The 27,682-nt window shown below is 36.7% G+C and overlaps 1 protein-coding gene across 5 annotated transcripts in view; it reads right to left on the reverse strand.

Moving 5' to 3' along the window:
* The window catches only part of STAU2 (staufen double-stranded RNA binding protein 2), a 422,077-nt gene that overhangs the window by 216,544 nt on the left and 177,851 nt on the right, over nt 1-27,682 (reverse strand). For 2 of the 5 annotated variants that reach the window (XM_036768257.1, XM_036768259.1), the window contains exons 9-10: nt 13,193-13,330; nt 5,895-6,026 (exon numbers count right to left, since the gene is read on the reverse strand). The exons of 1 other annotated variant lie outside the window; for it this stretch is intronic. In XM_036768257.1, coding sequence (XP_036624152.1) covers nt 5,895-6,026; nt 13,193-13,330 — 270 coding nt within the window. The remainder of the gene's footprint in view (nt 1-5,894; nt 6,027-13,192; nt 13,331-27,682) is intronic. 2 more of the 5 variants (XM_036768268.1, XM_036768263.1) reach the window with 2 other exon arrangements.

Here is a 27,682-nt window from a genome sequence, read left to right on the forward strand (position 1 = left end):
TCCTTACCAAGTTCTGTGTCTCAAATCTAGAGTAGAATGAGGAGGGAACATGCAACCAAGAGTGACATTCCAGAGGAAGGAGGTCTTGCAGGTCCAAGGCCATGTAACAAAAGAGGAGCTAGCTCAGAAGCAAGCAGCAAGTGTGGCTCAGATTTCAAGATCAAAGTTGAGATTCATTTCGGGCTTGTAGCCAGGGCAAAAACTCCAGAGGAAAGGGGAGGCTACAGTTCTGTCGCTGTAAGCCAGCAAAGATTCTCAGCTGTCTGAGAAGAGCTGAGTCCTGCAGCATCTACTGATGCTCAGATCAAGTCAAAGCCAGACCAAGAATTTAAAGAGCTCAGACCAGTGGGGCAGTGATCAGACTTTGCCATGGATCAGACCACTCTGGGAGTACTGAAAGTTTACAGGTCCCCAGCCTGAGCTATCCTTGAGATTCCAGAATAATACAACAATCAAAACCCTAAGAAAAAAGTCCCAGAGTCAGCCCAGATTTTCTCTCCAGAAGTGCACAGAGCTCAGTCCTAACATCAAGTATTAAGTCAAGAAGTAGGCTAGAAGCCCTAACAAATAAAAAAGAATCCCACCATAAAAGACAATTATGGTGCCTGGGACTGTTAAGATACAAAGCCAGAAAAGAATGACTCCAAAGCATCTACAAGCAAAGCTCCAAAGAAAAATATAGCTTAAGCAAAAATTCAACTAAAATACCTGAACATATGAAGCAAGAATTTTTTTAAAAAAGAAGTTTAAAGTTTTTTAATCAATGAAATGAGAGCACTAGAGGAAAAGAAGCGAGAGCTATGGAAGAAAGGATTAGAAAGGGAATTAACAACTTGAAACAAGAAGTGCAAAACCTTACCCAAGCAACAAATTCCTTGAAAATTAGAATGGAGCATATAGAAGCCAATGATGAAAAAAAATAGAAGAAAATATAAAGTATCTCATAGCAAAAAAATTGACCTAGAAAACATATTAATGAGAAAAAAATTAAGAATTATTGAATTACCTGAAAGGAACCTACACATCGTATTTCAAGAACTCTAAAGAAAAATGTTCCTATCTCTTAGGAACAGGGGGCAAAGTGGAAATAGAATCCACAGTCTACCTCCTGAAAGAAATCCCAAAATGCAAACTCCCAGGAATGTTAAAGCCAAAATCCAGAGCCTCTAGGTAAAATATTGCAAGATGCTAGAAAGAAAGAATTAATGTATAGAGGAGTCCCTGCTTTTTAAAATCCTTATCTTTCTTCAGTGTTCATCTCTGCCTCCATCAAGCCTTCCCTGATCCCCACAACATTAGTATAGTCACCCTCTTTAATGATTTAGCAGTCACCAATGTAAAAGAGTAGAGAGTTTGGAATGTTGTTCCAGAAGGCAAAGGATATGCTTACAGCCAAGAATCGCTTACCCAGTAAAACTGAGAATAGAGTAGAAATTGTGAAATTCAAACACAGGACTTGAGAGAAACATAAAAGGTAAATGTGAATAGACAATTCTAAGAAAGTAAAAAAGATAAACTGCTTAAATTCAAATATTTGGAGGGGGGGCACAAGGAAACTGGGGTTAAGCAACTTGCCCAATGTCACACAGCTAGTGTCAAATGTCTGAGGCTGGATTTGAACTCAGGTCCTCCTGAATCCAGGGCCAGTGCTCTATCTATTGCACCACCAACTGCCCCTTACATTCAAATATGGGATGATGATAATGTGTTCCCTATGAACTCAATTATCATTTGGGTAACAGAAAGAGTCTAATTAGACAAGACCTGAGAGTAGCTCTGTTATGTCTTAACGATCGTAAGAAAAGAATGAAAAGAAAGGGGAAGTGGAATACACTAGGAAAGGAAGGGTAAGGAAGGTTAGGGGAAATTAACTCACATAATCATGGTGCACAAGTGGATATCTATACATACAAGGTTGTGGCAGGGGGTGGGATGGAGGGGATGGCTAGCACTTGAACCTCACTCTCATCTGAACTGGTCAAAGGAGGGAAGAATGCATACACCGAGAACTAGGGACAGAAATACATTTCCTTCAACAGGGAAATAGAAGGGAAAAAGGGGAAATGGAGAAGGGAGGAATGAGAGGGAGGGTAGACTAAGGAAGACAGCAGACTTAAGCAATATAAACTCCAACTAAGGATGTACAAAAACATTGATGTCTTTTTTGATGTGGCAAAGAATAGGAATCAGAGAGGGTGCCCATGATGTGAGGGATGGCTAAAGAAGTTATGGTACATACATATGATGGAATGCTGTAAGAAATGATGATGGGGATGGATTCAGAGAAACATAGGAAGACTAATATGAACTGATGCAGAGTAAACAAAGAGAATCAGGAAAACAATTTATATGACGACAATATAATACAGACAAATTTGAAAGAATTAGAGACTTGATCAATGTAATGACCCAACTATGCTTCAAGAGGGCTAATGATAAAATATGCCCCTATGATGCTGACAAAGAGGCAGACTTAGAGCACAAAAGGGATATTTTTTTTCTTTTTTGGACATGACCAGTGAGAAAATTTGTTTTGCTTGCATACACATGTTTATAACAGGAGTTTTGTTTTTTTTTTTATTATCAAATGGAGGGAGCAGAGTTGGGATCAGAGGGAGAGAAAGCAGACTTTTGTTTATTTAAAAATATATAATATAAAAAAGAAAAATATAATTAAAAACTAAAATCAATTAGAGAAGAGGAGAAAGAATTGCCTTAATTCAGGGAAGGCCCCATTGATATTAGAAACACTGTGTGACTTTCCAGATCACCGCTGAGAAGCAAGTAAACAGGAGCAAAAGAAGAAAATGGTGGGAGTAACCTACAGTAGCATTTGGCAAGACACAATTGGCAACAAGAGAAAGGGGACAGGAATTCAAGAGTAGAAGATGGTGTAATTTTGAACTGTAAACTGTAGGGTAAAGATAAGGGAGAAAAATAAAGCCAGAGCAGGAGTGACAGCATAGGAGAATACTAAGGGCTAGAGGGACTAGAAGTCATGGTGAGGAAGAAGAATAGATTTAGGAGGAATGAAACATAGGGGCAGATGAAATGATAGAAGATTATGGTCAGATAAATGAATATCAGAATTCATGATCGTGGCAGTGGAACACCTGTGGGTAACAGAAAGTTCATGGGTGTGTCTGTCCCTGTGTATGGTTGCCTGAGGTAGATCATCTAAGCTTAGGAGAATAAGGAACTTGGAGGCTAGGATATCTCAGGGCACTTCAGGGTATATTTTGAAATACCCTAGAATAAGAGAAGGGGTTGGGGTTAACTTCTTGAGAAAGGAAGGAGGATAACCTGGAAGTCAGTAGACAACTGCCATCGGGATCTGGATGGGGTGATATATCTGGACACAGTGAACCTCGGAAGATAGATTGCTGTGTGATTGTGGGAAAGGGAGAATCTGGAAGCAGCAACAGGAGTAAGGAGTATGCTAACTCACCCTCCAGGACTCATGTGTCAGGGGGCATGAGAGAAGATGCAACCAGTACTGGAAAAGATGGCCAGGGTCGCAGGGGTCATGTCACTTCCCTGCTCAAATTCCTTCTGTGACTCCTTATTGCCTGTAGGATAATATACAAACCCCTCAGGCTGGTTTTTCATGGCCTCCACAATGAGACTCCAAACTAATTTTTTAGTCTTATTGCACATCTCACCCTTCACACACGCTGTTTCTAGCCAGGCTGGTCTGCTAGCTGTTCCCTTGTACTTACACATCCTTGACATTTCATCTCCCACCTCCATTTATTTGTACTAGTTGCCTCTCAAGCCTAAACCATGCTCCTTGCTCATCTCTGCTTTTTAAAATCCTTATCTTTCTTCAGTGCTCATCTCTGCCTCCATTGAGCCTTCCCTGATCCCCACTACATTAGTATAGTCACCCTCTTTAAACTATTTTACATTTATTGATCTGTGCATCTGTTATGTGCCTCTCCTCTCTACCCCACAGTAGAATGTAAGCTTCTTGAGGTCAAATGCTACTTTGATTTTCTATAGTGCCTTGCACAGGGTAGGTGGTTAGTGCATGAACTGAGTTACATTGATCTCTGCAACCATCTAGTAGGATTGAAGCTGCAACTGATGCTATTACCATTTTACAAACGTGAAAGCTGAGCCTCAGTGAATTAAGTATCTTTACCAAGGCCACATGGCTAGTAAGGCATGGAAAATGGACTCAAATCCAGGTTTTGTGACTCCAAGTACAGTGTTCTTCTACTACATCATACTGCCTTTTAAAAAGAGTGAAGAGATAACAGTAATAATTGGTATTTAGTATAAAGGTAGAAAATATAATCTCATTTTACATTTGCTCATATTATTCAGTTTTCCTCAAGAGCAAAAAATAAAAATGAAACTTAGGAGGTTTGGTAGAAGAATCTATGTTTACTTTGGGGGATTTTTTTTAAAAGCCGCAGGTGTTTTTCGAAGGGACTCCCTTTTAACTTATGCATTTTAAAATCACAATTTTAAGTTGATATAAGTGTGTAAAGTTAAAATAACATATACAATGTAAGAGCAACAAAAACCTTAACAACATATGTTAGGTTTCATATTGCAAATATATTTAAAAGAAAGAAAATCATTGGCAGACTGGGTAAGAAAAACAGAACTAAAGTCTCTAGGGATAGTATTTAGGCAAATAATTCTTTGGGAACTAAAATTAATTTTCTAAAACATGTAATACCTTAAAAATAAAAAACAACTGAGTCTGACTTAAAAAGTGATCCTATTTCTTACTTTGCCCTCTAAAACTTGAGCATCTGTACTCTTAGTACCTAAAAGTATCTCTGAAACAGTATTTTTAAGTGGCAAAATTACTCAAACACTAAAACTTTTACTTTTAATGACTGTTAAGTTCATTTAAAAGCAATATGAATCTCTCAGTCATTTAAAAAAGTTTAATAAGAAAGCATTTGTTTACCTGGGCAGATAGCAAAATTAATAATGAACAAATTTTGAGGTTAAATGAACTTTAATTGGTTGTATCTTGTTTACATGCCAAGACCTGAGTTCGGGGTTCTGTTTTTCTCTTGCAATAGAGGGAGGTGTTAGTGATGTCATTAAGTGCCACAGAAGAAATAGGGAACCATGAACAAGGCTCTTGGCAGAAAAAACAACAACACCTTTTTAGTTTACCCTCAAGTTTAAAATAAATAGAAAAATTACTTTATAGAGTGTCTGTCCAATATATGCATGCCCTAAAGGGATAATCCAGGCCTTTTATTTCAAAAGTTTTCATCTGGGTTCCAGAATTCAGGCTAACAACACTGGCACAAATCTGTGGACTTATGAGAAAAACTTAACAGTCTAAAACTGGGTTTACACAGTAAAAACAGAAACTCAATTCCATTTAAAAAGGAAACGAGCAGTGTGAGATACAAAAACTAAAGTGAATTTTAACTTAATTTTTCACTTTTTAAACGACAGAAAGTCTTAGATTTGTCCAAAGACATGGACAAAAGTCAAAGAGGATAACGAAATGTGAAAGGGTTGAAATTTCAACCTACGTAGTACCTGTATCAAGAAACTCAGAGACCCATCAAACATTAAAGTAACAAATTTTTCATTTCATTATATTTGTACCACAAATGTGGAGAAATTTACCCTAAGATGCTACTAATGAATGTTATTAACAAATTAAATGAATGGAAAGTAATAACTGACTTCAGTTTTAACAAATCTCCATGATGTATAATTAGGTTTCTGTTTATACCTGTAGCTTCTATTTTTAATAATGCATAATAAAAATATACATGCCTCAAGAAAGTTATCATTGTCGCCTCAATGCCACATCAGAAATTATCTAAGGCCAAAGGTCAGGATTTTTTTAGTACCTTTGGTAATCTACAACATAGAATGGAATGCAGGAATTTAAGCTTAACTCTCACCTTTTCAAGTTGCTCTTGAACAGGAGTGGAGGTTTTATATCCTAGATGTAACAACATTGCCTCTGCTGCATTTCTTTTAGCTATCTTCTTACTAAGGCCTATTCCAGTAGCAACTGCACTGCCAACCTTAACCTGGTAAAATGAAAAGAAATAACTAATAATAACCATTAAACAAACATAACTTCTTGATATCCCCACATAATAAGCTCGGAAGTGATTACATTAGAACTACATTCAGTTTCAAAAATCCCTAAAATTCGTAGAATTTTATCTTAGAGATGGATAGAGCTTAGGAGGTCATCTAATCCAAATATTTTTATTTTTCAGATGAGTAAAGTAAGGTTTAAAGATTGACCTAAAATCATGCTGCTAAATGAATGACAGAACTAAAACTAGAAGCCTAAAATCTCCTAACACCTAGGTCAGTGTTTTCATGCAATTCAGAAACAGTTTAAGGTACATTTCAAATTTTATGCTACTATAGTTCCTCAAGTGAATTCCTATCATTTTTACTAAAAAGAAATGTTTTGGGGTTTCTATATGTTTCATGGATTTATAGGCATATCTCATATGTACAAATAATAAATATTGATCTTTGTCAGTAAATAAAAATCTCAAGATAGTAACATAACTCACTAAGTTTCCACATTGTAAAGTTAAGCAATTTTGGAGGCACATTATTAGCCCTTTTAAGCCAAGACAACAATATAGGTACATTTATTTATTCATTGGGGTTGGGGAAATGGGGGTGGGGGTTGGTAAAGGATGCAAACTTGCGATTTCAAAGGTGCAGAAAATGCCCTCCATTAAGGTAAACCAGCCAGTGAGCTACAAATTAGTTTTAGTGAGTTGTCTGGGACACTGATATTAAGCAACTTGCCCAAGGTCACATAGCCTGTATATCTCAGCAGCAAGACTTGAACTCAAGCAGCTCTGACTCCAAAGCCAGACCTTTAACTACTACATCACACTTCCTCAATACCAACCTAAGAAAGTAAATTAATCAAAAAAAGGCTGACACGCAAAAATTAGTTGATTCACTGACAAGAACTGGCTCATTACTTAATAATCGAAGTGAAATAAACATTGTATATACATACATTTTAAAAGTAAAATCTTTTGATAAAGCTCACAAATTCATTGTTTTAATGATAAGGTTTTTGTGTAAGTAATGGTAACTTATTTTGAAACATGCTTCAATTATTTTGATACTTGGGAAAAGTTAATATATATATGGGAGGGTTTTTTAACTTTACATATTATTTCAGTTAAAAAGTCTGAATAAATTAAGGAATATACAAAAGTCCTAAAACACCACTTACCAGTTAAATAATTTAGTACTTGATCAAGTAATAAACATCACAGAATTGGCTATCATGTAAAAAACAACTGAAAGGGGAAACTTGTCTTATGATACATAATAAACTAAATCCTAATATTTCTAAAACCTATAATACCAGGTTTTGGACATTATTATGTTCTCTATCAAAAGATTAACATTTTTAAAAATCTTTCCAAAATTAGCTTTGGGAATAGAATACTCAACCAATGTCATCAGAGATTTTCTTCTGTTTATCTAATGGCCAATACAAGTAATTGGATCCATTTCATTACATTCAAATTTACCCTGTCTGTGACAGATAAAAATGAGCATATTATCTCTAGATACTTTACTTCCACGTTCAATTAAAATAAATGAAAACATTGCTTAAATAGTTTATACAAAAAGCCTTTTACTTTGATAAGGTTGCTGAATGCTATAATGAATCCACTGGGACTTCAGGGAGTGGGGGGGAAGCAATATGAATTCAGTGTGAAAACATTTAAAAGCATGGCCAAATGTCCCTGCTTAACTAGAATGTTTACGAATACCCATAAAAAAAAAAAAGGCTGCTTAAGAAAAATTCTGAGTTCCTCTTTCAAAAGGGTCCTCAATATACTCCATAGGCAGAGGCTTGTTTTATTTTTTATGAGGCCAAAAAAGTTTTGTATTTCTAATACATGTCAAAATTCTAGATCAGATGTTTTAAACCTTTGGAGTTCAAAGAAAAGTTTCTGGAAGTCTTCACATCTAAGAAAGCCAGAGTGAAGATGGTAAAAAGATTTCATGAATGGTCAACAAAGTGAAAATACTACAATAGCACTGTTCTTTGTCTTAATGGCAACCAGTCAACGGAGCCACCAAAAAGGAACTTTGTTTATTCAGAAAAAAAAAATCCATTTCCAAAATCTAAATAAACAAACAAGTTAAAGATTTAGTTCTTGTAATTTTCAAAAGCAAGAAAGGAAAATTATGAAGTAGAATGTGTTTATAGTCAGTTTCTCTCTTCCCACTTCCGATATATTGCTCTTCTGTGTCCATACTAAATTTTTTCAAATATAAATCTGATTTTATAGCAGAAAGTATTTTGTCAAAAGGACAAGCTCTGCATAGGATAATGCAAAATATTATGTGGCAATCAGACTAGAAGCACCTCAACATCTAAGGAAACCACTATTTTAGTGGGCCCAAATAACTTCTAGAATTACTTCTAGAAATACAAACCAAATTACAAAGTTCTAAAAATCTCACAACAAAGTCTAATTTTGCCAAGTTTGTATTTATTAACTAAAAAGTTTTAAGTAAATAAATTTACATCAAAGAGACTGAACTAATAGTCCTTGGGGCAGCTTTCACACAGGACATTCCCTTTTTTCTATTCCACATTACTTGTGGGTAATTTGAGAGTACAAAAAAAGGTTTAAATGTATTTCTTATGGGGGCTCCAAAAACAGTATAAATAGAAACTGAAATAATGAACAACTAATTCTGAGACAACTGTAGGCATCACTTTGACCTGTAGCTGCGAATCCTCCATTCAACCTTACTCTTCTTTCTACCCACCCTTCCATTTTGGGTACCACCTTATCACATCATCCATAAATTGTGTTACTATAGGAAATAACTATCGTTAATTAAGATCCTTCTCTGAATTTCAAGACGTCTGTCCATCCTAAATGTTTAAACAGCTAAGATGTCAAGATAATATTCCTTTTAGAGATGAGAACATAGATTCTGTAAAAGACAAAGTAGTAACCAATACAACCTATAAGTAAATTAGAATTAATATGAAACACTTCAAATAGACTAAAGTAGGCAGAAAGGCAAATGATTTATTTCAGACATTAAGATACATTAAAGAAAAGAGCCAAAACAGTTTTTTAATTATCTTTGGAACTTCTTTTATTAAAATTTAATTTATTTAATATTTTTAGTTTTCAGAATTGATTTTCACAAGAGTTTGAATTACAAATTTTCTCCCCATTTCTACCCTCACCCCCACTCCAAGATGGCATATATTCTGGTTGCCCTGTTCCCCAGTCAACCCTCCCTTCTGTCACCCCACTTCCCCCATCCCCTTTCCCCTTACTTTCTTGTAGGGCAAGATAAATTTCTATGTCCCATTACCTGTGTATCTTATTTCCTAGTTGCATGAAAAAACTTTTGTTTGTACATCTGTTTTTAAAACTTTGAGTTCCAAATTCCCTCCCCTCTTCCCTCCCCACCCACCCTCCCTAAGAAGGCAAGCAATTCAACATAGGTCACGTGCATATCATTATGTAAAACCCTTCCACAATACTCATGCTGTGAAAGACTAACTATATTTTGCTCCTTCCTATACTATCCCCCTTTATTCAATTTTCTCCCTTGACCCTGGCCCTTTTTGAAAGTGTTTTTGATTACCTCCTCCCCCTGTCTTCCCTCCCTTCTGTCGTCCTCTGTTTTTTATCTCCTTCCTGCTTCTTTCCTGTGGGGTAAGATACCCAATTGAGTATGCATGTTATTCCCTCCTCAGGTCAAATTTGATGAGAGCAAGATTCATTCATTCCCCCTCACCTGCCCCCTCTTCCCTTCCTACAGAATTGCTTTTTCTTGCCACTTTTAGGTGAGGTAATTTACCCCAATCTATCTCTCCTTTTCTCCTTCTCTCAATATATTCCTCTCTTATCCCTTAATTTGATTTTATTTTTTTAGATATCATCCCTTCATATTCAACTCACCCTGTGCCCTCTGTCTATATACATATATATGTACGTGTACATATATATGTATATAATTTTCCCTTCAGCTACCCTAATACTGAGGTCTCATAAATTATACACATCATCTTTCCATGTAGGAATGTAAACAAAACAGTTCAACTTTAGTAAGTCCCTTATGATTTCTCTTTCTTGTTTATCTTTACATGCTTCTCTTGATTTTTGTGTTTGAAAGTCAAATTTTCTATTCAGCACTGGTCTTTTCACTAAGAAAGCTTGAAAATCCTCTATTTTATTGAAAATCCTTATTTTGCCTTGGAGCATGATACTCAGTTTTGCTGGGTAGGTGATTCTTGGTTTTAATCCTAGCTCTATTGACCTCCTGAATATCATATTCCAAGCCCTTCAATCCCTTAATGTTGCAGCTGCTACATCTTGTATTATTCTGATTGTGTTTCCACAATACTCAAATTCTTTCTTTCTTTCTGCTTGCAGTATTTTCTCCTTGATCTGGGAGCTCTGGAATCTGGCAACAATATTCCTAGGAGTTTTCTTTTTGGGATCTTTTTCAGGAGGTGATCGGTAGATTCTTTCAGTTTCTATTTTACCCTCTGGCTCTAGAATATCAGGGCAGTTATCCTTGATAATTTCTTGAAAGATGATATCTAGGCTCTTTTTTTGATCATGGCTTTCAGGTAGTCCAATAATTTTTAAATTATCTCTCCTGGATCTATTTTCCAGGTCAGTGGCTTTTCCAATGAGATATTTCACATTGTCTTCCACTTTTTCATTCCTTTGGTTCTGTTTTATAATATCTTGATTTCTCATAAAGTCACTAGCTTCCACTTGCTCCAATCTCATTTTTAAGGTGGTATTTTCTTCAGTGGTCTTTTGGACCTCCTTTTCCATTTGGCTAATTCTGCCTTTCAAGACATTCTTCTCATTGGCTTTTTGGAGCTCTTTTGCCATTTGAGTTAGTCTATTTTTTAAGGTGTTATTTTCTTCAGTATTTTTTTTGGGTCTCCTTAAGCAAGTCATTGACTTGTTTTTCATGGTTTTTTCACATCACTCTCATTTCTCTTCCCAATTTTTCCTCTACTTCTCTAACTTGCTTTTCCAAATCCCTTTTGAGCTCTTCCATGGCCTGAGACCAGCTCATGTTTTTCTTGGAGGCTTTTGATGTAGGCTCTTTGACTTTGTTGACTTCTTCTGGCTGTATGTTTTGGTCTTCTTTGTCACCAAAGAAAGATTCCAAAGTCTGAGTCTGAATCTTAGTCTGTTTTAGCTACCTGGCTATGTTCCCAGACAACTTACTTGACCCTTGAGTTTTTCATTGGGGTATGACGGCTTGTAGAGTAGAGAGTACTTTGTCCCAAGCTTGAGGGGATGTGCTGTTGTTTTCAGAGTTATTTCTACACAGCAAGCTCTGCCATACTAGCGCTACTCTTCCCCCAAGAACCGCCAACCTGGACCAGACTCAGATCTAAGCTGGCTCTGTACTCCCACTCAGATCTGCCACTTAATTTCTCCCACCAGTTGGGCCTGGGGCCGGAAGCAACTGCAGCTGTAGCTCTGGAAGCAACCTCAGAGCTGTACCACCTCCAGGGCCCTCAGGGCGGTGGCCGAAATGCAAACTCCTTTCACTCTGTCCCTGTAGCTTTTCCCACTAACCTTCTCTGTTGTCTTTGGTGTTTGTGGGTTGAGAAGTCTGGTAACTGCCACAGCTCACTGATTCAGGGTGCTAGAGCCTGTTCCACCTGGCTTCTGGTCTGGTTGGTCAGGGCCCGGTTCACGCTGGGCTCTGCTCTGCTCCACTCCCAGTTCTGTGCAACAGACTTTACCCCGCAACCATCCAGGCTGTTCTGGGCTGCTTCCCTGCTTCCCTCTGCTATTTTGTGGGTTCTGCAGTCCTAGAATTTTTTCAGAGCCATTTTTATAGGTGTTTTCAGGGACCTGGGGGGGAGCTCACGCAAGTCCCTGCTTTCTAGCTGCCATTTTGGCTCCGCCCCATCTTTGTAGCTTCTTATAGCACAGTGGTTTATCCATGGTAGGTGCTTAATCAATGGTTATTATTGCTACGTCATCATAAACAACCTAATCCTTTTTTATGTAATTTTATTTTGTTTCCTTCTCCAACTGTGCCCAAATATAACTGGTTGGAAAATGTGTTCAGGGCTCAGATCCCCAGAATTACTGAATATAGTATGTTATAGTATTTATGAATTACAAACATAAGGGAATTAGTGGTTGTTTAACATTTATTTTATTGGATGCATCATTAACTTCTGGAGGCAAAAGTTAGAAGACATTCAAATCACCTCTGCCAAAGCCTTGTAGTATTAAAGTATACATAAAAGTGAAGAGATAGCTTGCTATCTTACCATAGACATTTATTGATTGCAACAGGATTCATCCTGGCTAAATTTCTACTTTCCTAGAAGTGACTAAGTTACTTAAAAGCAGGGTCTACGTCACATTTATTCTTGTTTGGGCAGCATTTAGCACTATGTCTTGGCCAAAGACTTGGACTGGAGAAAAGATCCCTCAATATCTCTAAATGACTGAATATCTATAGGTCCTGTGGAAGTTAGTCAGATAGTTCTCCCTCATAGTTCCTTTCAAAACACTTCCTCTTGGCCCTGTCTGCCACTTTTACTTCCCAGAATAACAGATTCACAGTCTCAGAGTTTGCACAGACCTCAGAGGCCATCTAGTCTATCTTGAACCTAAACAAAAATCTAGCATCTTAGCCTGTAAGGGAGCCATAGGACACTACCTCCTGAGGCTGCCCATTATACTTTTGGACAACTCTAATTGTCAGAAAGTTTTTACAGACATCAAGCCTGAGTCCATGTATCTGTAATTTGCCCCAGGTCTGCCCTCTAGGGACCCACAGAACATGTCCCATCTCTCTTCCATGCGGCAGCTCTTCAAATACTTGAAGAAAGCTACCATGTCTCCAATTCCCAGAAAGTAAAATACCCCAGCTGCAAACTGCAACATAAATATGTTCAAGATGATAAATTGTATCATAAATAACCTGTGTGAATCCCACACGGCCTTGAACTCCTCACACTGTCTATTGTAAATGTCCTTGATGCTTTACCATACCAAGCATGGGAAGCAGGCAGGAAGAGGAAATGTTGTGGGCCTAATGGTATTTGTTTGACACCATTTATTCCTGTCTGACCTCTATTTCATATTTTTACCCAAACCTGAGGTATTCCATATTCCTATAATGTTAAAGGAATTTCCCCTAGTGAAATAGTCAGTGATACCTGCATCAAAAACTCTCGCCGGCGAGACTTTCCTCTGTCTGAAAGAAGGGAATAGTCTGGTTCCTTTTCCTTTCTGGCCTGCTGAATTTGAGCCAGACAGCTAACAGGGTTCATCCCTTGACCATATTCTGGGTCAGCCTAGAAAACAGTAGTAAAAATAAATTTCAGAATATATTATTATTGGTTCTCCTAACTTGATATTTATCTATTTTTCTCTCTAAGCTAATTCCATGAATGGAAAAGTTGAAACTTTGAAAAGTATCTTCTATTAAAAAAATAAACGAAGAGGGAAAACTAACAGCAAAGAAAATATGGTTAGTTATATTTTAAAGTAAGCTATCTAATCATATACCTGGGTTGATGCATTGTATATAATGGAGAAGAAAGATATCAAAAGAAGGTGACAAAAAGAACACTGATATATGTGATTACTTTCACCCCTATACAGAATATTTGAGAGTTATCTATAAAGAGCTCTAAACAAAAGAGCTGTAGACAGACCTCCCCATATCTACTCCCAAAAACCCTGAAGTTCACATGAGACCAAGTAATGATCAAGAAATCCAATGATAGACTATTACGGTGATATCTTCCTTTCCAAAGTTGCACAATGAGTCAACTAGAAGCCCAAGGGAAACAGGAAAGAGGTTGCCAGGAAGCTGCCCTGTAAAACCAGAGATGGGCCAGAGATACATGCATCCTGTAAAGACTGATGTCCACAAGCAACAAGAACATAGGGCTCAACTAACAAATAGTGTGTGTGTGTGTGTGTGTGTGTGTGTGTGTGTGTGAGAGAGAGAGAGAGAGACATATATAAATGTATGTGCGTGTATAGGAAGAACTATATATATATATATATACATATATATATATACATATATATATATAGACACACACACACACACACACACACACACACACACACACACACACATATATATATGTAATATGTAATGTCCTTGATACTTTACCAAGGATGAGAAGGAGGCAGGGAGAGGAAGCCAAGATCATGTCATGGGCCTAACTGTATTTGTTTGACACCATTCATTTCTGTTTGACCTCTATTTCACATATTTACCCAAACCTTAGATATTCCACATTCCTGTAATATTAAAGGAATTTCCTCTAGTGAAACAGTCAGTGATGCTTGCATCAAAAACTCTCACCAGTGAGATATAATAATATGTGTAATATATTACCTCCCACTTATAACTATATATCAGTAATGCAGATATGTATATATGGATTCAAATTGGAGATACATATGTGTGTGTATGTATATATATATACATATGCATATGTATATATATATACATGCCGATACAAACACACAGATACATGCATAAAATAATTCGGGGGCAGCTAGGTGAGACAGTGGATAGAATGGTAGCCCTGGAGTCAGGAGGAAGTGAGTTCAAATCCAGCCTCAGACACTTATTAGCTATGTGATCCTGGGCAAGTCACTTAACCCGGTTTGCCTCAATTTCTTGTCTGTAAAATGAAGTGGAGAAGGAAATGGAAACCATTCCAGTATCCTGGCTAAGAAAACCCATGATGGGGTTAAGGAGAGTTGGACAACGCGTATGTTTGCGTGTCTGTGTCTGTGTCCGTGTGTGTGTGTGTAGATAGCTATTTGCATGTTATTTCCCTCATTAGACTTTGAGGTCACATTTTTGCCTTTCTTTGAATCTCTTTTCTCTGTATCTCTGAGTAGATCTAGATCATGACATAGATAGAGATACACATAAAGCAAATGAGAGGTAATCTCAAAGGGAAGCAATTAGCAATATTAGGGATGGGGGGAAGAGGGAAGTGTCAGAAATAGCATCCTGTAGAAGGTGGGATTTGGGCTGAGTTTTTAAACAAGCCAGGGAGGACGGGAGGTAGAAGTGGGTCAAAAGAGAGTGTTTCAGGAATAGGAGACAGCTAGTGAAAGGCCACAGAGTTGGGAGAAGGGGTGTTATGCATGAGGAAGAGCAAGAAGATCAATGTTGGTGTATTTTTAGAGTACACGGAGAGGAGTACATTATAAGAAGGCTAGAAAGGTAATAAAAAGCCAGGTTGTGAAGGTCTATAAAAGCAAAACATGATCCTTTATATATTTCATCTTGGAGAGAATAGAGGGTTATTGGATTTTATTTGGGGAGAGATGTGACCTGGTGACACCTGTGCTTTAGGAAAATCACTCTGACAGTTACGTGGAAGATGGACTGGAGCACAAAGGGGCTTGAGGCAGGCAGATCAAGCAGAATGCTATTGAAATGGTCCAGGCATGAGGTGATAAGTACCCACATCACGGTGATAGTGCATGAGTGCAGAGAAGGGAATATACGCAAGAGATGCAAAGGTAGAAAAGACAGGAGTTGAGGATAACACTAAAGTCATGAAGGTAGAGGTCAGAAGAGTAACCCAAATGACCCAGGTTGACCCCAGAAGAGCCAAGCATACCACCCAAAAGCACACCATAGGATGTAGCACGGCCTGGTACAAAGCTCAATTCAGGAACTAAAGCTATAGAAATGAGTAAGTCAAAGAAAACACCAATTCTAAAAAAAAATTATAGATAAAAATATGCCTCAAAAGAAACAGGAGGTAAGCATTTAACAATGGCAAGCAAATACTTAAAGGAAGAAAAAAACTTCCCCCCCCAAGAAGATTATATAAATATTCAGAAAAAAAGAAATAAAAGCCCTGGAAGAAATAAGTAGAGGAAGAATAGGTTAGAAGAGAAAGTAATAAACCCCACCTAAGAAATTACTTCCCTGAACTCTAATTAACCAAGCAAAAATCAATTACTTCAAGAGACAGCAAGAAAAATTAGAACAAAAATGAAAGCTTTAAAAAAAGGAAGAAAAGTAAGATCTCTGACATCATAAACAATTGAGCTAGAAAATACATTAAGGAGAAATAATTTAAGAATCACCAAACTCCCAATATTATAAGAAATTACAGGTGAAAACTGTCCAGACCTACTAGGATGAGAGAACAAAACAAAGATAGAAATAATCCACTGATCACTTCCTGAAAGAAGCCCCAAAAGGAAAACCCCTAGAAATGTCATAGTCAAAATCCACAGCTTTCACATTAAAAAAAACAAACTGTACACATCTAGAAAGAAGCGGTTCACGTAGCAAGAAGTTACAATCAGCATCTCACAAGACCTGGAAGATTCTACCATAAACAGAGAGATTTTTGGAATGCAATATTCCAAAATGCAAAATGTATGGGCTTACAAGCAAAGGATAACTTATCCTGCAAAGCTTTGTATGATTCTATAGAGAGACGAAACAACTTTTAATGGAAGAGGACTTTCAAGCATTTCTAATGAGAAGACCAGAGCTGAGTAAGAATTCTGAAATACAATCACAAGAAGCCAAAAGAAACACAGAAAGATAAGTTTATTTGAGCAACTGGAAAAAAGTTGTATGATGATGTAGCACTAATATTCTAAGAGAGGTAGATAAAATAAGTGTCCTTTTGGAACCTTAATGTCTTAAGAGGGTATATGAGGGAGTTAAGAAAAACAGATCACAGGGATGAACTGGTTCTGTTGCAAGGGTTTTAAGAGGAAAAAGTGAAGGGATGGTAAAAGGAATACACTACTATCACAAAGAGTAAGAAGGTAGAAACACATTTCTCATAATTGAGGTGCATGAAGAGCATACAAACATGGAGGAAGGGATGGGGGAATGAGTATTAATTGAACCTTGTTCTCATCTCAAATGCAGAACACATAAAAATAAGCACATAGAGATGCAATTAACAGTCTGGCTTCTTGTTGTTGTTCAGTCGCTTCAGTAGTATCCAACTCTTTATGACCCTATTTTGGGTCATCTTGTCAAAGATCCTGGACTGGTTTGCCATTTCCTTCTCTAGCTCATTTTATAAATGAGGAACTGAGGAAAATGCCTGAGGGCTGAGGCCAGATTTGAACTCAGATAGGTGAATCCTCCTGACTTCAGGCCTGAAACTGCCTGCACCACCTAGCTGTCCTAACAGCTTGGTTTGGAGATAGATAAAATTCAAAAGGAATAAGGATAAGGAAAAAGAGGTTATTAAGAAACCTAGATAATACCTGAGAAGGAATAGTCACAAGCAAAACAAACTTCTTGATCTTGAAGGGAGGATAAAATTCGGAGAGGAGGAAACAGAAGAAAAAGCAAGAACTGGAATCTGAGGGTTGCCTTGGGTTACCACTAGGGAATAGTTTAACAAATTGTGTTATACAAATATGACAGAATGTCATTGCACCATCAATCAATCAATAAAGAGCCTATTATGTACCAGTCACTTATGCTAAGTGCTGGGGATACAAAGAGGGGCAAAGGATAGTCTCTGCTCTCAAAGACCTTGTAATTTAATGGGGGAGACAACATGCAAACAAATATATACAAAGCAAGTTATATATAGGATAAATAGGAAATAATTAACAGAGGTAAGGCACTGGAATTAAGAGGGATTAGGAAGGCTTCCTTTAGAAGGTGAGATTTTAGTTGAGACTTAAAGGAAGCCAGGGAGGTCAGTTGTTGGAGTTGAGAGTATTGCAGGCATGGATGGGATAAAGCCAGAGAAAATGCTCAGAGAGAAGAGATGGAGTCTTGTTTGTGGAACAGTCAGGAGGTCAGCATCACTGGATCAAAGACATATTGGGGCATAAAGTGTAAGAAGCCCAGAAAGGTAGGAGAGGACTAGGTTATGAAGGGCTTTTAATGCTTTCAATGGTTCATTACTTTCCCATTTAAAGCATTTTGTATTTGCTTCTGGGAGCAACAGCAAGCTACTGGAGTTTATTGGGGGTGGAGAGATCCAGGCTTTAGGAAAATCACTTTAGTGGCTGAATGGAGGACGGCCTGGAGTGGGGAGAGACTTGAGGGAGGCAGATCCACCAGCAGGCTACTACAAGAATCCCGGTGTGAGGTGATGAGGGCTTATACTAGAGCAGTGGCAATGTCAGAGGAGAGAAGGGGGCTTCTGGAGAATGGCTGCATAGGTAAAATCAACAAAGGCCTTGGCAATAGCTGGGATATGGGGGGAATGGATAGTGAGGAATCTAAGATGACTCCTGGGTTGCAAGCCTGAAGGACTGGGAGAATGGTACTGCTCTCTATAGTAACAAAGACGAGAGCATTTGGGGGAAAGACAATAAATTCTGTTTTGAATATATTGAGTTTAAGATGTCAACTGGACATCCAATTTAATATGTCTGAAAGGCAGTTGGAGATGTGAGATTGGAGGTCAGCAGACAGAGTGGGGCAACATAGGTAGATTTCAGAATCATCAGCATAGAGATGGTAATTAAATCCATGGAAGCTAATGAGATCACCAAGTACAGAGAGAGAAGAGGGCCCCAGGAAGGCACCTATAGTTAGAGGGCGTGATCTGGAAGAGGATCCAGTAAAGGAGAGGTCAGAGGTAAGAAGAAAACCAGGAGAGTGTTGTCCCAAAATCTAGGGAGAAGAGAGTATCAGAGGTGGTGGTGGGGAGGGGATCAATAGTGCCACAGGTTGTATAGAGCTCCACGGGAATGAGTATTGAGAACAGGCCATTGGATGTGACAACTGAGAGATAGTTAATACTTTGGAGAGAGTAATTTCAGTGGAATGATGATAGATGGTTTTAGAGAATCCTGGGTAGTATGAACTGACACAGAGTGAAGTGAGTAGAACCAAGGAACAAAATATACATAGACAATAACGTTGTAAAGAAAAAATAACTTTGAAAGCCTTAAAGCCTATGATCAATGCAGTGACAAACCACGTCTGTAGAGTGTCTATAGAAGCATTCCCCACATCCTGACAAAGAATTGATAGATATAAAGTTTAAAAAAAAAAAGGACATACATTTGAAGACATAGCCATTGTGTGGATTTATTTGACCTCACTATGCTTACTTGTTACAAGGGTTTTTTCTTTCTTTCATTCTCTCAGTTTTTAATTGGAGGTTAGGGAAAGAGGCTAAGAATGGTGAGAAGGAAGGAAGGAAGGAAGGAAGGAAGGAAGGAAGGAAGGAAGGAAGGAAGGAAGGAAGGAAGGAAGGAAAGAAGGAAGGAAGGAGCAAAGAAAGAAACAAAGAGCCACTGAAATATTTTTTTAAAACATGTACAGAGATAAGAAAGAAGTTCTGAAAGAAGCTGACAAGCAGGACAGTTTTGAAAGTAAGATGTGGAATTTATTACATACTTTAAAAAACAAGTAATAAATATGAAATGGAGATTCATGGTAGCATATAGGATTAGCATTTAGTGCTCCACTGTATATATGGAAATGCTCTTATTTGATGTCTAAGTTCAGAATTTTAAAAAATTAAGAGTCATCTATGCTCAAATCAAGAGAACCCTCATTAATAGGGAAGAAGAAGGCTTTAGCAAACAATATTAATAAACGGACTCATCTTTACTATTTTGCAACTGACTGAAAGATGTAGAGAATATGAGATCCCACTGTGCTTACTATTTTTTCATTATGAAAAAGCATTTCATTCATTAGAGCAAAATGCTTTTCAAAGACTCTTTTACATCAAGGTGTCTTCCACTCATACTTTAAAATCATTCAAGATTTTTTGAAGGACATAATAACAGAAATAATCCTATTCAATTACCCTCTGATCATAAACATCAGGTGAGCAATAGAATGGGAAGTGTATGATTATTAAAGTTGTTTATCACCGTAATGTAGCACCCAGCACAGAGTCCCAGTTGAAGAATTCTCTATAGATAGTGAGGTTCTCCAGATACTATTGTTTTATAAGATATTTTGCTAACTGTCAAACCTTAGAACACTCTGGAGCCTCCTGGAAGAGATCCATAATGATGCAAATGTGTTTGGACTGACAATCCAAACAGGAAAGACAAAATCAATGAAGAATAGCTATTGCCCAGATGATAGCACACATTTGAATACATAATTTATAGAGCTTGTCCATCACATATGTATATCTGTGAAACTATGAATGTAGAATGTCTTAACCCAGAGCTAAAGAGAAGAGGAAGCAGGATTGCCTTGAAGAGATTACAAAGCTTCTTTACTGACTCCAAGTTTCTCCTAGAAACAAAGATCTATCTTTTTAATATCAACAGTCTAGCAATTTTGCTGTAGACCAGTAAGACAAATAGTTAATCAGTCTCTAAAGAATAAAAAATTAATGTCATGCAAAAGGTAATGGAGAAGCATGCAGATGCAAGCAGGTTGCAACATTTAGCCAATGAGAAACATCAAAGGATAGAGATAAAGATGTTCTCAAGAAATTTTAAGATGGGAAAAAAATAGGGATATTGTGGCAAGAGTGAGATGATACGCAGACATCCAAAGTGCTCCGCTATCACAGTTGGGACATCAGGAGAAAGCAAAAAATTCCTCTGGCACAACGGGTAGGGTGAACCTATTGGACAATGTGGGCAGAGTTGTACAGGACATTCAGGACAAGAGTTGCACCGGATGGGCAGCTTATGGATAGGTTGTGATCTGTCTCATCTAAGAGAGCATTCAAATTGATAAGATTTTGAATCTATTTCAATTTCTGAGAAAGTGACAGTTACAGGTTACCCATATTAGAGAAAATTCCCAAGAGCCATGATGGAGAGGATTACTGTCGATCATTCTGAGGTCCTTGCAGCCCAACTATAACTTACTATGGTGCCAAATATTGAACATGAAACTCCAGGGTAAGTCCCAAATTAGCCTCAGGTTGATTTGTGCCTAAGGGGGTGCCTCAGGCAGTGAAATCAATGGATATCTTCTTGATGCATATGAAATTCCAAAAGAGTATTCCATTTAAGGCTACTTTTTGGGGAACAAACCTATATAGAAATTTCTCCGCCTTTAAAAAATCAAATTCAGAACAAAACAAGCACACTGTTAATTTGATATATAAGTATTCAAAAATCAGCAAAAAGAAATGGTGAAGGAAAAGAAAATGAACCTTTTGACTCTTGTGTTTGTGTGGCTTACTGAAAAGTTAGGCAACAACAAAATTGCTACATAGGGTAGAATAAGCTATGATACAACTTTCAAAATATGTAAAGTGTGCTCTCTTCTGTTCGAATAGATTTGAGGATGTTAATAGCATACGGAGAGAATGACAACATCTCTATTTCTCTATTTCAACAAATTCTAGTCCCATATAGAAGAGAACGAATATTTTAAATGTTTTTTTGTATCATTTATTTTCTTAGACCAACTTAATCCTTTAGACCACAAAAAGGTAACTATTTCTCCTTGCTCCAAGAAATAAAGCTCTCAAAATCATGCAAAACTTTGTATGGATTCAGCCATTTCAGAAACACAATCACTTTATCAAAGAGCCCAAGTAAACAGTTTCCTTGATAATTTCCTTATTAATCTGCTGAAACTGTTAATCACCACCATGAGAAAAGGCAGGATGTTTTGCATAAAGCATGGCTCTAACTCTCTCAGTACATAAAAGGTCACCATTATCTTCACTATGAAGTAATATTATTATTTTATTAAAAGCAACAGTATTTCTAATCTGACCTTTAACTAATCCTGACCTTAACATGACCTTCTAACTAGGCAACTCCTATCAGCAGGCAGATATAACTTTTCCAGCATAGCAAAATTTAGCATTCCTTTTGTTAAAAGCTGTACCACTTCCTAGCTCTTTGTTTCTTACAAAGTCTGTCTCTCTCTGCCAAAAGGAACTTACCATTTGCCTGTCTGGATGTTTCAGATATAATTATAACCACAAACATTTGATACTATGCACAGGGTTCTCCAGGCTATGTGCTAGAGATAAGAATGAGAATATGATCACAAAACTGAGAATCTAGGCTCCTCTATCATCTGACTCCTTTCACTGGCATTAGCCACAACACTCTATTAAAGGGAGAATAATACCTATTCTTCTAAGGTAAAGATCAAAATAAGCACTTTTATACAACTTCAGAAAACATCTAAAGTATTTATTTTCATTTATGTGAGATTTGCTGCCATTAAATCAATGTCTAAATTTTTTTAAAACACATTCCAGTTCTTCAGTACATCAGAAGATTTCTAATTTCATTGACATAAATATTCTCTCCAACACTTCAAGTCGCAACCATTCCATGCCTTAAGTAATTCTTCTGAATAGCTCTGGTTTAAATGTATATATAGCATATAAACATATATATGTGTGTATACACACACACACACACACATAATGGCCAGTCTAATGATAAGTCTGTATAATCTTAATCTCCTTGATGTTGGCACTAACCCATCTATGCCCTCCCATCCTATGATTTTTGATATCCTATAAATCTGCTTTAGGAAATTATCCAATGTGTTAGAGGAATTCCTTTAGTCCTTTGACACTACCTAGGTACCAATAAAACACTCAGGCTATCTCAAACTCTTGCTACACAACTAGCCCACCTTGTTTTTTAATCATACTTACCCTCAATGATACATTTTTGCTAAACCTTGCATACAAGTCATCATCAACAATTCATCATAATCTACCTCCAGATGGATTATTCCACTGTCCTACAATTTAGATCATTTGAATATTGCAATATTCACTCCATTCTTTGCAGACATATAATATCACTAGGACATTTTAGGGAGAAAAGGCAGTCATAAGATTCAATTGGTATAGAGAACTCTTGGTGAAGAAACTCCTTATAAAAATATGTATCAGCAACTACCCTACAAATAACAGCCTTGGAGAGCTGCCCAGAGCAAGTGCTTAAGTGACTTGCTCAGAGTCACAAAGCCAAAGTCTTTTGAGTGGTTATGGATTATACTTAAGAAGTACTGTAGTATTCCAAGCTTGACACAATTAACATATTAACCGCGGGAACAAGCAGCTAGAGAAACTCAGAATCTATATAGAACCCATATTTCATTGGGACTTGACAGTAGAAATAGTCTATGACAAAGGTATACATTATTAACAAGCACACATCTTCCTGGGTTTTGTTTTGTTTTGCCTCATTTAGTGTTAATGAATTATATTCATATTAACACATTAATATTAATTGGGTTAGAATGGTTTAATGCCTAGGGAGCTGGCCTCAGTAGCAGGAATAGCAGGTTAAGTTTCACCTCTGGAATATATTGGCTGTGTGATCTTAGGTCTTAATCTTAACTTTAATAGACTATAAGTGGCAGAGAAGGTGGCAGCCTGCATTAGTAAAGGAAGTTTCCTAATCCAGGAGTTCTTTATACCAGTGAAGTCACATATCTAGTACTTACTTCTATCTTTGTACTATACTATATGCCATAATATATATACTATATTATACAATTTACTATAATTTGTTCAGCTATTCCTCATTTGATATACTTCTTTGCTACAACAACAACAAAGCTGCTATAGTTTTATACATATGAGCCTTTTTCTTCTTAAAAAATATATACATACATATATATGTATGTGTGGATACTTTTTTGGAGTACAGGCCTACTAAGAATATCACCAATTTAAAGAATATGCACTTTAGTAAAAAGAATAATAACTTGCTAGAACAGCTGGACCATTCTAGCTCCACCAAAGGAGGCATCATCATTATATCTGTCTTCTCGTAATTTCTCCAATAACTATCGCTTTCCTTTTTTGTTATCTTTGTCAATCTGATGTCAATGAAGTGGAACCTCAGAATTGTTTTGACTTGTATTTTTCTAATTATTGGTGATTGAGTACATTTTGTGTCATTGTTGATATTTTGAAATTCTTCCTTTCAAAACTACCCATTCATATCCTTTAAATATATATCTTTTGAGTAATGTCTCTTGTTCTTATATTTTTAAATCAGTCCCTGATTTACCTCTGATATCAGATCTTTTCAGAGATTTTGCCAACAAATTTTTTTTTATTCTCAGGTAAACTCTCCCTTCTCATTTTAACTGTATTAATTTTGATTTTAACAAAACATTTAAATTTTATGTAATCAAAATTGTCTATTTTTCATCTATACTCCTATCAATCCCTATCTATAGTTATGAAAATTATTTCTTTCTTTGCTCCTCTAATTCGTTTATGAAGTCACTTTTTATGTCTTAGGTCAAATATCCATCAGGAGCAATTCTTGGTATATAGTGTGAGATGTTGGTTTAAACCTAATTACTGCCAGATTGCTTCTAACTTTCCTACTTTTTGTCAACTAGGGAATCCTTATTCCAATAGCTGGGGACTTTGGGTTTATTGAACACTATTCTACTATGTTTGCTTTTGCATGTTGTATAACAATATGTTTATATTTTATAACCAGTACCAAATTGTTTTGATAATTACTGCTTTGTAGTATTGAGATCTGATACTACTAGCCCTCCTTCCTTTTCCACTTTTTTCATAATTTCCCTTGAGATCCTTAACCTTGAGCTCTGAGAAATCAATCTTGTTACTATTTTTTCTGGCTCAATAAAGTGATCCTTTGGTAGCTTGATTGATATGGCACTAAATAGGTAAATTAACTTAAGTAGTATTGTTATTTTTATCATATTGACATGGTTCAACTATGAGCAATTGACCTCTCTCCATTTCTTTAGGTAAATCTTTATTTTTATATTTTATAGTTGTATTCATGTAGTTCCTAAGTGTACATTGGTATAGGGACTATAAAAAATTTTATATAATCTCTACTTATTTTGAATGGAATTTCTCTTTCCATCTCTTCCTGATGGCTTTCTTGGTAATGTATAGGAAGACTAATGATTTTTGTGTTTCCTTTATATTCTACTACTTTGCCTAAGTTATTTCATTTAAATTTTTGTTGACTCTATGAGACTAAGTAGATCATTATGCCATCTGCTAAAAGTGACAATTTTATTTTCTCTATCAATGCTTACTCTCTCAATTACTTTTGCCCTTCTAGCACTATATCAAATAATATTGTTGATAACAGAAATCTTTGATTTATTCTTATCATATTATAAATGTCTCTAGCTTTTTTCTATATAATGCCAGCTCTTAGTTTGAGACAGATACAACTCACCACACTAGAGAATGGTTATTACTCCTATGCTCTTTCGTGTATTTAACAAAAATGAGTGCTGTATTTTTTCAAAAATCTTTTTTCATCTATTCATATATTCAGTTACTTTGTATTGTTTTTATTAGTAGTATGTTCTAGTTACAGTTGGACATATAGTATATACATATTACTTGTATTCACCATTTTCCTAATATTGAACTAACTGAATTCTGCATATAAATACTAGACATAGTGCATAAACTTTCTGGTATGTTGCTTTAAAAGTGTCTTTGCTAATATTTTATGTAGAATTTTTACAATAATGTTAATTAGAGAGATCAGTCTACCATTTTATTTTTGGACACTCTTGGGTTTATGGGTATCAAGAACATTTTTGTATCACTGAAGGACTCTGGTAAAATTTCTTCTTTTCTGTTTTTACAAAGAGTTTAAATAATACTGGACCTATTTTTTTTAATGTTTCATATAATTCAAACAACTTGGTCTTGGGGTAGTTTTCTTTGGGATTTCCATTATAGTTTACATAATTCCTTTTTCTGAGACTGAGCTGTTTAAATTCGTTATTGCATATTAATCTGGGTATTTTATATTTTTGAAATATTCATCTGATTTAGTTTTAAGTTTAGGTTGTTGGCATAAAATGTGCAAAAATTTCTAATAATTCTCCTTACTTCTTCCTTATTTGTTGTGAAATATGCTTTAATTTTTGATACAGATAATTTATTTTTTCCATTTAAAAAAATCAGACTAGCTCATAATGGTTTGTCTAGTTTATTTTTTAAAACCAACTCTGACTTTTCTTTATCAATTCAATAGATTTATTGATTATTTACTATGTGTCAGGTACTGTGTTGAGACCTAGGAATATAAAAAACAAAACAAAATTAAAAAAAAAGATAGTTCCTACTCTAAAAGAGCTTACATTCTAATAAAGAGAGACCAAACATAAAAGGGAACTGCAAAGGGGGAGGGAAGAGAGGAAGGAGGAGGATGGCCTCCGGAGGGTAAAAGCAGCCAGTGAAGAAAGCCAGAGAGTGAGCAAGTAGCATGGCTGGGGTACCTCATGATATGGTGTTTCCAGAAAGGGACTGGCAAGTCATTGAGTAGGTGTCAAGGTAGAATCATTCTCTGGCAGGAAAAACAGATTGTGTGGAGATGAAACAGATCAGAGAGTGGCCTAGAAGTCTGTTTGTTTTGCTTTCAATTTTGCAAATCTCTCCTTTGGTTTTCAGAATTCCACTTTGGTATTTAGTACAGTCTGTTTATTTGTTGCTTTTCTCATTTCTGTTTCTGTTTTAGTTTCATGCCCAATTCACTGATCAATTCTTTTTCCCTTTGGCTGATGGAAGTGTTTAGTGATCTAAGTTTTCCCTTAAGGAATGTCCTGATTGCATATAAAAAGCTATCATGATTCCTACCACTATGCTCTTTTATTCACCTGAAGCATAGCAAACTTTGATCCTTCTTTTAACTCTTTGTGAATCCTTCTTTCTCAAGTTTGCTTAATAACATATAATTAGATTCTGCTACCCTCGGTTTTATTGATGAGTCCATCTAGTTGTTTTTCACAAGTATGATCATTAATTGTGCACTTCCCTCTATCCTATTCTTTTAAGTTTTCTCCTCTTTCTCTCCTGCTGCTTCTACAAGAAACAGAGGAATGTGCTTAACACAAGTGATCTATACTCGATCTGCTTCTACCTCCTTATGCTTTTTTCTTCCCTTCATTCAGTCCCTGGTTCTTACACTTTCTTTCTTTCCTTTTCACCCCATCCTTCACAATCCATGCTTCAAAGTTAAAGCTTGGGACCAGCCAAGATGAAGAAGTAGGAGAAAGCAGTATAGGCTTACTCTGCCAAATGAGTCTAACAAAGGCTGGAATAAAAGTTCGGATTGAATCAGGAGATCAAAGCAGAAAACATGGGGGTGGGGTGGGGATAGAGGAGGAGACTTCTAGCCCTAGCCCAAGTTTATTACTTCTGCTCACAGTGGGTCTGCAGTTCTTTCTCTGATGACAAAGAGGGGTCAGAAAAGGGTGAGGTTTCCTCTCCTCTCCCCTCTCTGACACCATAATGGAAGAAATAAAATCTCTCTGTGACCCCAGAGAGGGATAGATATCACAGATGCATCCTCCAGTCTCAGATCAGAGCTAAGCAGGCTGTATGGTCACTCTAACCTCAAGTAGGTCTCAGAATAGAGCTAGACCAGCTGCATAGTCATTCTGACTCCATACTGGAGTCACAGATTCAGCCCTGGGTTCAGACCAGGGATAAACCTACAGAACCTACCAACTAAACGACAGGGGATAAAGACAGCCAATGTCTACTGAAGCTCTACCCAAGGGCAATTCTGCAATTGTGTTATATAGAAACAAACTGGGATCCAGAGTCTTAAAAGTCCAGGCAGGTAGCAATCAGCCTGAACTTAAGATGAGACTGCTAGTGCCCACTGATAATTTGTAGCTCTGTGGCAGTTGCTGGAAAATAGAACATTTCATACATGAAAGAAGCCTCAGCAGGACTCAAAAGAATAAAAGTCAGAACGGAACTAGCCTCTGT

Source organism: Trichosurus vulpecula, chromosome 1 (genome assembly GCF_011100635.1).
Source record: "Trichosurus vulpecula isolate mTriVul1 chromosome 1, mTriVul1.pri, whole genome shotgun sequence".
NCBI classification, from domain to species: domain Eukaryota; kingdom Metazoa; phylum Chordata; class Mammalia; order Diprotodontia; family Phalangeridae; genus Trichosurus; species Trichosurus vulpecula.